General features: G+C 32.8%; 1 protein-coding gene across 1 annotated transcript in view; it reads right to left on the reverse strand.

The window, feature by feature from the left end:
• Positions 1 to 7254: 7254 nt before the first annotated feature.
• The window catches only part of LOC140850931 (mitogen-activated protein kinase 9-like), a 14780-nt gene continuing 11664 nt past the window's right edge, over positions 7255 to 10370 (reverse strand). The window contains exons 9-11 of the mRNA XM_073259267.1: positions 8903 to 9004; positions 8482 to 8725; positions 7255 to 7709 (exon numbers count right to left, since the gene is read on the reverse strand). Of these exons, the coding sequence (XP_073115368.1) occupies positions 7635 to 7709; positions 8482 to 8725; positions 8903 to 9004 (421 nt within the window). The 3' untranslated portion in view covers positions 7255 to 7634. The remainder of the gene's footprint in view (positions 7710 to 8481; positions 8726 to 8902; positions 9005 to 10370) is intronic.

A 10370-nucleotide genomic window follows, 5' to 3' on the forward strand; every position in this document is an offset into this window, starting at 1 on the left:
ATTCTGCTTTTAATCATTCTTCCATTCATATCCTGCATCATCTTAAATTCTCGACATATGTAAGAACAGTAAAAATAGGAGATAATGAGCTAGACAATCCAGTAAGCAATGATCACTCTCAGTAAATTTTTATCAGGAAAAATAGTAAATAATCATTTATAAAAAATAAGCATATCGAGTTCATCAATTTGAAATCAATTTCAATTATACAATATAATTCATATCAAATTTATTTCTTTTTCAAAAATTCAAGTTTCTTTCGAGATTTTAATTTCTTTCATTCTTAAGTTTCTTTCATCAACCATGAGCTATGATCATATTTTTTCTGTGGCAGGATCATAATACTGTGTATCTTCTTGCGGTGAGCTGCGAATCATCTGACAGCAAAGTCCTTCGAAACCGCTGGTCTCGCTGGCGATTGTCGCTGGTCTCACTGACGACATGTCGCTGATTTCATTGGTGACATAAATCCTCAGGATAAATTATTTGTCAATATATATGTCCCCATTGACAGGATCCTTTACATAGTCAGATTGTCAATTCATATTGTTCTTATCAGAATTCTTTATAAATCATGTTTCTAATTCAATAAAAAAATATATAATCATATAGTATCGAAATCAATCGACATAATGCATAACAAAATCAAAATATTCAATCATGCTTCATCATAATATTTTAAAATAGGATATTTTTTATAATAAAATATCATTCATCCAATTCATGCATCGTTTCACAAATCATATCAGAAAAATATTTTATAATTTATCGATAAATCTAGAAAAAGTGAAACATTACTTACCTCGAACGCATTCCAATAAATCCACATAATTCTATAAATTTTCTTTCAAAAATTCTGTTCATAGATCATATCGCGATATCTCATGATTAAACATCCACAATTCTATACAGTATCAATTTTAATAATTAGAAAGGATACGAATACCATATTCAACAGTTTAGATTGGGTCCGATCATCTAATTTTATCTGGTCAAAATCTAATTAGAACATAAACGATCCAAAGTTTGATTATCAGATCAAATTGAATTTTTAAAGTGATATGATCGAGATTTCTTTATTGGATTCATTAACCAAGCAGAGAGAGAAAATCAGAGAGAATTCATGAGGTACAATCCAAATTAATCAGATACCATAGTCCAACATCTCAATTGGTGTGATCAAAATAATCTAATCAAGTCATGATTAAATCAAAATCATAGATGATCAAATTGAGAAATATCCGATCTGATCAAGACGAGTACCAGCACGCTGTCCGACAATCATGGAACAAGATTCTTCATTAGAATCAGATCAGAAATATTAAAAGAAATTCTTTCATTGACTAATCTTTTAGAGAGAGAAATAATTTTAGAGAGAGAAAATAGAGAGAGAAAGTAAAGAGAGACTAGAGAGAAAGAGAAAGAAAGATGAAAGAGAGAAAGCAGAGAGAGAAAGTCTCTCTCTTTGTTTTTCTTTTTCTTTTCTTTTCTTTTCTGTTTCTTTCTTTTTTTCTTTTTTTTTTCTTTTCTTTTCTTTCTTCTTCTTCCCATGGTTCTTTTGGGCAAAAACAAGGACCGTGTGGTCCCTCCCTTGTTCGATCGTTCAAAAGCCACGGTCGGTGCAGCGGTGGCCTATGGTAGGAGGGGCTACGATGGTGCAGTTCGAAAGAAACCAAACCGACGGTCGGCGGTGACCATCAATGCCGAAAAACCAAGGAGAAGAGGGGCTGAAACAGAAGATATTTTTTCCAACAAAATCCGATGACTCCGGTCGCCAGTGATCGTGCACACCAGTATGGGAGGGAAGGGAGAGAAGAGAGAGAGAGAAGCCGGGGCTTACCTCGAGCTCCGATAATGTCTCCGATGAGAATTTGGGCGAGCACAGTGACGGACTTCTGCGAGCGATTTCCGACAATCCTCACTGTTTGGCTTTAATTTTCTTCGTGAGAAAAAGGAAGAAGAGGTCTCCGCTTTAAATAGAGCCGGAGGGGAGGAGTTTGACTCCTCCCCGATGAGGTTTCCGACTCCGATTAGGAGCCGGTAGGGAGAAGAAGACTCCCGTAGGGAGTCTTCCTCATTTTTTTTGTTGGGCTTTATGGGCCTCTTGGATGGGTTTAAGGCCCAATTGGCCGGGTTATAACATTCTTCCCTTCTAAAATAAATTTTGTTCTTGAAATTTTTTTCTTGCTTAAGTCTTCAAAAATTTTTACTTGAGATTTATGGTTAAAATCTCACCCACAAATATTTCAATATTCTAATTCTTAATGCAAATCTATTCTTGAATCATTTCATAAGAAAAAAGTCAGTATATCCAGTGTTGATCTGAATCAGAACCATTTATTTTTTATCATCAAAATCAATATCTCAAAGATTTTTAATTTTTTTAAGATTTCAAAATCATGATCTTATTTCCTATAAAAATAATGTTCCATACCTCATGCTTAGATCAAAATCAAACCTATCTCTTATAAAAAGAAAAAAATTAATATCTTAATTTTTGAATAAAAATTTTATTTTTTTTATCAAAATACTAACTGCTCTTAATAAATCAACCCATCATAAGATAGAAAATATAGTTATGTGAATCATATGATGACATCATAATCAATCGAAATTTAAAAATATTTTCTCTCAATCATGCTTCCAAAGGTTGGAGATTCACTATTTTAATCTCATCCTCAAACTTTTGATATTTTAATTTTCTATGCAACTTCATCATTAAATCATTTCATAAAGAAAAGATTAATATTACCAATGTTGATTAGAATCAAAATCATTATTTTTAGTCATCGAAATTTTCTTACTCAAGCCCTCAAACTCTTAAATATTCTAATTTTTGAAATAATTTTTATCATTAAGTCATTTTATAAGAAAAATCAATAACTCAAAAGTTGATCTAAATCAAAATCTTTTTTTTTTTTACAATCGAAAATAATGTCTCTATTCTAAATAAGTATATCAATTTTCTTTATCTAAACATTAACTACTCTTAATTAATCAATTCATTATAAGATTAAATTATGAATAACTTCAATCCATCTTTTGTAGAACAATCGTCAATATCAATAGATAACCTCAATCTTTTCTAATCAGTCAGAGGAATAATAATGATCAAAAGAGTTCAAACTTCAAATTTTATTATACTATCTAGAGATAAATATTTGAGTATAATAATTTAAAATCAAAATCAATATTCGATAAACAATCTCAAATTTTTTTTAATAAATAAAGAATTATAAAATTTAATTTTAGGATAAAAAAATTATCTCTAAATATTCTAAATCTAAAATCAAAAATCAAAGATCCACTCATTCTAGAATTAGGATGCTAAATATTTTCTTAGCATAGTAGATAGAAGCGCTACTTTTGAAAATCACATTAGGATATCTAAAATAATTCAAAATTTTAAAAATATTATTCTTTTTAATATCAATAAATTTTTTGTATCAAATCATATCATCTATCAGAATTTTTTAACTCAAAGAGTCAACATTCCTAATTTACTCAAAAAATCTAGATCACCATGCTTCCACTGCGCACTCTATTCTAACAATCAAAATTTCTTAGGTTCACTAAAATTTTTTTTTTGATCAAATTATTTTTTTCTTATCAATGGAAAAGATTTACGATTTTAAATTTCAAATTGAAGCCAAAGATTAACTTCCTATTCTCATTCCTATTTTTGCTGGTATACAATAATCTTGATTAACCCTTGAGTCCAATATCACATTCAAAACCATCATATAGGTCTACTATAATTAATATGAATCAAATCTTAATTCTCATATTAATTCAATTAGATAATTTTAAATTAAAATTATATAAGTGAAATCAATAAAAAAAAAATCCTTCGATGCTCCACCAAGTTAGAACATAATTAGAACATATAAGAATTTCAAATCATTATCTTTTCTAACGTTTCTATCATCAAGATGCTTAATATCTATCAAGTATCCTTTCATAACAATCACACAAGCCTCAAAAAAATCAAATCTCCATTTAATAATAGATTCAATCAGGGACCTCATTAACAAAAGCAAAGGAACTCCATATCAATTCTTAAATCCAAAATTTTAAATTACAAATTCGCATAGATCTCATAATCTCAATAAATATAAATCGAATCTTTTATCTTAATCTAAAGATAGTAATCTTTCATTAACAATCTCAATAATAAGAAATAGACTTCTTTGCAATATCTTTAAATATGCGTCCTAATATGCCATTTTATACATGATCCACATATCAAGTTCAATTTCGATAAATATTCCAATCAAGCATCATAAAAGATTTTCTTAGTCCATCCTGAAACAGCATTTTATCATTAAATCTTTATCTTGCCAATAATAGTCAACTTCTCAACTAGAAGTAATATCATAGTATTATTCTCATATCTAATTTGAGCTTACGATTCACTTGAATAATCAATGATCAAATTAATAACCACAGTGCACAATAAAATTTCATATCAATCCTTTTGTAATTACTTTCGATCAAAATCTAACTAATCATATCATAATCCCTAAATCATCCATCATATTTCAAGCTCTATATGTCATAATTCTCTTGTGATCTTTTCATACATAATCTCAATATTTAAGCAAAAATCATAAAGATTTCTCCCACTACAATCATCAAAGATCTACACCATAATATCCCTAGTGGCTATCCACTGACACTTATTCTATATTCAATTCTATACATCTTAGTTCATCCACTAATGCTATGATACCACTTTAATTATCACACCTCTGACCCAAGATTGTGAACCGAAGGTCATGGCAACTACCGCATACTCATAGAAAACTCTCTCCACAAGAATGCAAGGCATCTTATCATACTATCATAAAGCAACAGCGAAAAAATTAGTCAATAATTTAAATAAAAAATATAACAATCTAAATTTTTTCTTTAATATCTCGATAAATTCAACAATGTTCAATACATCTTACATTAATTTCAATAAGACTTTCAGTCTAAAATAAAAGTATGAAGATTCTACTTCTAATAATTCTTCCATTCATATCCTGCATCATCTTACATTCTCGATATCTGTGAGAACAGTAAAAATAGGAGATAATGAGCTAGACAGCCCAGTAAGCAGTGATCACTCTCAGTAGATTTTTATCAGGCAAAATAGTAAATAATCATTTATAAAAAATAAGCATATCGAGTTCATCAGTTCGAAATCAATTTCAATTATACAATATTATTCATGTCAAATTCATTTTTTTTTCAAAAATTTAAATTTCTTTCGAGATTTCAATTTCTTTTATTCTTAAGTTTCTTTCATCAACCACGAGCTATGACCATATTTTTTCTGTGGCAGGATTATAATATCGCATATCTTTTTGCGGTGAGCTGCGAATCATCTGACAGCAAAGTCTTTCGGAACCGTTGGTCTCGCTGGCGATTTGTCGCTGGTCTCACTGACGACATATCACTGGTCTCGCTGGTGACATAAACCCCGAGGATAAATTATTTGTCAATGTATATGCCCCCATTGATGGGGTCGTTTATATAGTCAGGTTGTCAATTCATATTATTTTTATCAGAATTCTTTATAAATCATGTTTCTAATTCAATAAGAAAACATATAATCATGTGGTATCGAAATCAATCGACATAATGCATAACGAAATCAAAATATTCAATCATGCTTCATCATAATATTTCAAAATAGGATATTTTTTATAACAAAATATCATTCATCCACTTCATACATCGTTTCACAAATCATGTCAAAAAAATATGTTATAATTTACCGATAAATCTAGAAAAAGTGAAACATTACTTACCTCGAACGTATTCCAATAAATCCATATAATTCTATAAATTTTCTTCCAAAAATTCTGTTCATAGATCATATCGTGATATCCCATGATTAAACATCCACAATTCTATACAATATCAATTTCAATAATTAGAAAGGATACGAATACTATATTCAACAGTTTAGATTGGATCCGATCATCTAATTTTATCTGATCAAAATCTAATTAGAACATAAACGATCCAAAGTTTAACTATCAGATCAAATCGAATTTTCAAAGTGATAGGATCAAAATTTTTTATTGGATTTATCAACCAAGTAGAGAGAGAAAATCAGAGGAGAGAGAATTTATAAGGTACAATCCAAATTAATCAGATGTCATAGTCTAACATCTTGATTGGTGTGATCAAAATAATTTAATCAAGTCATAGTTAAATCAAAATCACAGATGATCAAATTGAGAAATATCCGATCTGATCAAGATGAGTTCCAACATACTGCCCGACAATCATGGATCAAGATTCTTCATTAGAATCAGATCAGAAATATTAAAAATTTTTTTTTCATTGACTAATCTTTTTAGAGAGAGAAATCAATCAAGAGAGAGAAAAATAATTTTAGAAAGAAAAAATTTTAGAGAGAGAAAGTAGAGAGAGAAAGTGGAGAGAGACTAGAGAGAAAGAGAAGGGAAGATGAAAGAGAGTGAAAGTAGAGAGAGAAAATCTCTCTCTTTATTTTTCTTTTATTTTTCTTTTCTTTTCTTCTTTTTTTTCTTTTTTTTTTCTTTCTTCTTTTTCTACTTCTTCTTGTGGTTCTTTTGGACAAAAATAGGGGTGTGTGATTCCTCCCTTGTTCGACCGATCAAAGGCCACGATCGACGCGACGATGACCGATGGCAGGAGGGGCTGCGATAGTGCAGTTCGGAAGAAGCCAAACCGACGATCGGCGGTGACCACCGATGCCGGAAAATCAAGGAGAAGAGGGGCTGAAACAGAGGATATTTTTCCCAACAAAATCCGACGACTCCGATCGCCAGCGATCGTGTACACCGATACAAGAGGAAAGGGAGAGAAAAGAGGGAGAGAAGTCGAGGCTTACCTCGAGCTCCGGTGACGTCTCCAACGAGAATTTGAATGAGCACAGTGATGGACTTCTGCAAGCGATTTTCGATGATCCTCGCCGTTTGGCTTCGATTTTCTTCGTAAGAAAAAGAGAGGAGGGGTCTCCCCTTTAAATAGAGCCGGAGGAGGGGAGTCAAACTCCTCCTCGATGAGGTTTCTGACTCCGATTAGAAGCCGATCGGGAGAAGAAGACTCCCTATGGGAGTCTTCCTCATTTTTTTTTTGTTGGGCTCTGTGGGCCTCTGGGATGGGTTTAAGGCCCAATTGGCCGGGTCATAACATTAACCATGATAACTTGAAAATCACTATGGCAATCTGCGAGTCAGCATGGTGATGTTTCTTCTCCATGGACTATTTAGATCAGAAAATATATAAATAAATGAGATTAATTAACAATTTAACAACCTTTGATGAACAAAAAGTAGGAATAATAAACTATCATGAAATTCACCTACTGAAAGAAACTTGTCCCTCAAAATTCCAAGTACACAAGGAGGCAGGCCCTCACAACAATTTGAACATACAGTATAGTTGACAAAAGAACATACACGATCTAACCGATGCAATCCCAGATCACAATTAACAACCGATTCATCCCTGTTAGCAAAGGAAGTGAAGATAATGTCATGTTTGGTAATCTTAACAAATTTGGCCTGAAACTTGGGAGTTCGGGAATTACCTCCTAATCTGTAACTAATCCTTTCTTGCACTTATCATGTATTGTCACGACTTTGCTGCCGTTAGGTATGTAAGTTAACTAGTCTCTGGGACAAGCCATCAGCTGCCTCCTCTGTGTTCTCGGAAATTGGTTCCTCCTGAAACAGTTTACCAAAGTCCATATTTACTCATGATTTAAAAAGTAAAAAGCTAACCACAGCTATGTAGTATTTGTTTCTCTTTATCGATAGAAATTTATGTATTAGCAATTAACTCTGAAGCTCAGGTAAGTCTACTTTCATGCTCTTCACTGCAATCCATGAAGTCAAAGGGGACAAATTCTAAGTTGACTTATAAGGCTGTTGACAGATGTTTGAACTAAAATAACAGACGAGTTTAACCACCTCATAGTGGGCATACAACGTCAACCGCTAATGCATGGTACTACTTTGACAGAAAGTAATAGATACTGCTTAAAAAGTTAGAAAATAATAGAATAGAACAGTTAAATTGTCAAGAACATGGAACTGGGTGGAAAGCATGAAGCAATTGAGCTTTGCTTGTATAACAGAACAATTTTTATGAATTGCTCATCATTTTTCTTTTTCTTTTTTGTCTCTCTCCTAGCAGTTGGCTAAGAAAAATTCACTAGTCCATTAGTTCTTGTGTCAGAAATATCAAACCCTCATGGAACACAAAACAAGCTGCCCCTAATGGAATACAACAAACTGCCACTAGTCCATGTGTTGTTTGTCTCCTTGTCTATCTCGAAGAATAGCTAGCCCAGAGAGAGAATTCTAAACAGACTGTGAATCAGCCATCAGTGAGAACAGACTTAATAGTTCCACCAAATACAAGATCAGTTTTTTGCCGTAAATGAAACAAGGATTAAGAAATAGACTAAAGGAAGATATACCAACATGTACTTACTTCTGCATCCTTCCTTCCTTTGACAACTACGCACTTGGAAGCGCTGATGCTTGCACTCTTCAACAAGCTACGAGCACTGAAATTTGTCCTGTTTATGCCATCTGTAACTGATGAATGATCTGATCTCTCACCCTGCTGTGACTTTCTAGGGCTTTGAAGTGTATTAGCAACAGAATCCGCACTTCGCTTTTCGAAGTCATTATTTTGATCAGGAATCTCATCTTTATTTGCGCCCACCCTCTCCCTAGGAAATGAGCAGATTACAAGGCACGCTTGAATGAAATGAACTTGCAAATAGTGACAAGTCAGAAGCCACTACTTCATGGAATAAATTAAAAGAAAATGTTATACTGCTGGCACATATTTCCTGATAGACGATCTCTATGGTTCATTTTCTTTTTCCTTGTTTTGTTGAACATACCTGGGCAAGGATGCATGTTGCCGCCCAAGTGGAGTGCTTCTTTCACCCTTACCGTAGTGCTCTTCAAGATGAGCAAATTGTCGCTTAAAACGATCAACACCACTGTCAAAATATAAATGGATCAAATATCATCAACTAGTATGTTAAGCTCAACTCGTGTACATAGCATAACAATAGAACAATTACAATGTGTCAGATCATTTCATGGTAAAAGAAGCATAAATCTTTAATTCAAAGGAAAAAGATTGCTCGAAAGTCTAAACAAAACAACATTGGCTGCTGGCATTTATTAGTCATGAAGATTCCTAGTTTTATTTGTTATTTTAACAAGTTCATCTTATTTTTGCAAGTAATATACATATACACATAAGCAACACAAACAGGTTCTAAATTCCTTAACAACTATAGCATGTAACTGTACAAAACCATTAAAGACATTTTTGCTGGGATATGCCTATATCATAATGCTAAGCTATCATAGGAAGTGTATGTATTGCAAAGTTTCCCTCATTCCAATGTTTGTTCCATCATAAAACTACTATTTTTTTGCTGTGCAATGTCCAAAGTTGGGATTAGGTCCCCAAATTCTGTAAAAAGCCAAACAATAAACAAGGGAGAAGGGTTCCAGATTGTCTTAGATAAAACTAGAGCTTGCAATGATGGTTGGGCAAAGGGCATAGATTTCAAATGGAAAAGGTAAAGATTTAAATTGCTATGTATTAGTACGCACACTGTTATTTTGATGCACATAAATACAGGCTGACAGAAACAGTATAGAGGTGACACCTTTGTTACAGTGCTCACAAATTGCTGGCATGGTCTGAAATTATGAATCATCAATAAGTCATAGCCCTTGAATGAACAATGGCGAGGCAGACCGCACATATTGCACAACTCTCTCTCTCTCTCTCTCCACAACCCCCCTCCCCCTCCCCATCACCTAACTTCAAACCAATGCAGTAGTTGTTAATTAAATAATTGCAGAATAACAATATATCAATGTATTCACAATGCCTTTTGATGGCCCTTAATTCTTGGCAGTGGTCTTAGAAAAGGACCGACCATTTCGTTCTGTGATGACACAGACCACCATTGGTGCAACCAAGGTTTGCTGTACCGGTACCGGACGGCGTGCCAGTACCGGACCGATATGGTACGATACCGATACCATACCGTACCGACATACGGTACGCCCGGGCATACCGGTCCGGTACCGGTACATAATTTTTTTCGATTTTTAATTTTTTTTATTTTTAGAATTAATAATTGATAAATACAACTTCAATATGGCATTATATTGCATATTATTGACATATTTGGATTCAATTTGGAGTTAGGTTGCGGTACAAAGACTTTTGATCCAAAATTTCAAATATATATTTATTTACATTATATTTCAACTATGTCATCTTAAAACTAAAGAAAAATATATAAAATACGCATTAAAATGTATCTAAATATTTAAGTA

Source organism: Elaeis guineensis, chromosome 6 (genome assembly GCF_000442705.2).
Source record: "Elaeis guineensis isolate ETL-2024a chromosome 6, EG11, whole genome shotgun sequence".
Taxonomy (NCBI): Eukaryota; Viridiplantae; Streptophyta; class Magnoliopsida; order Arecales; family Arecaceae; genus Elaeis; species Elaeis guineensis.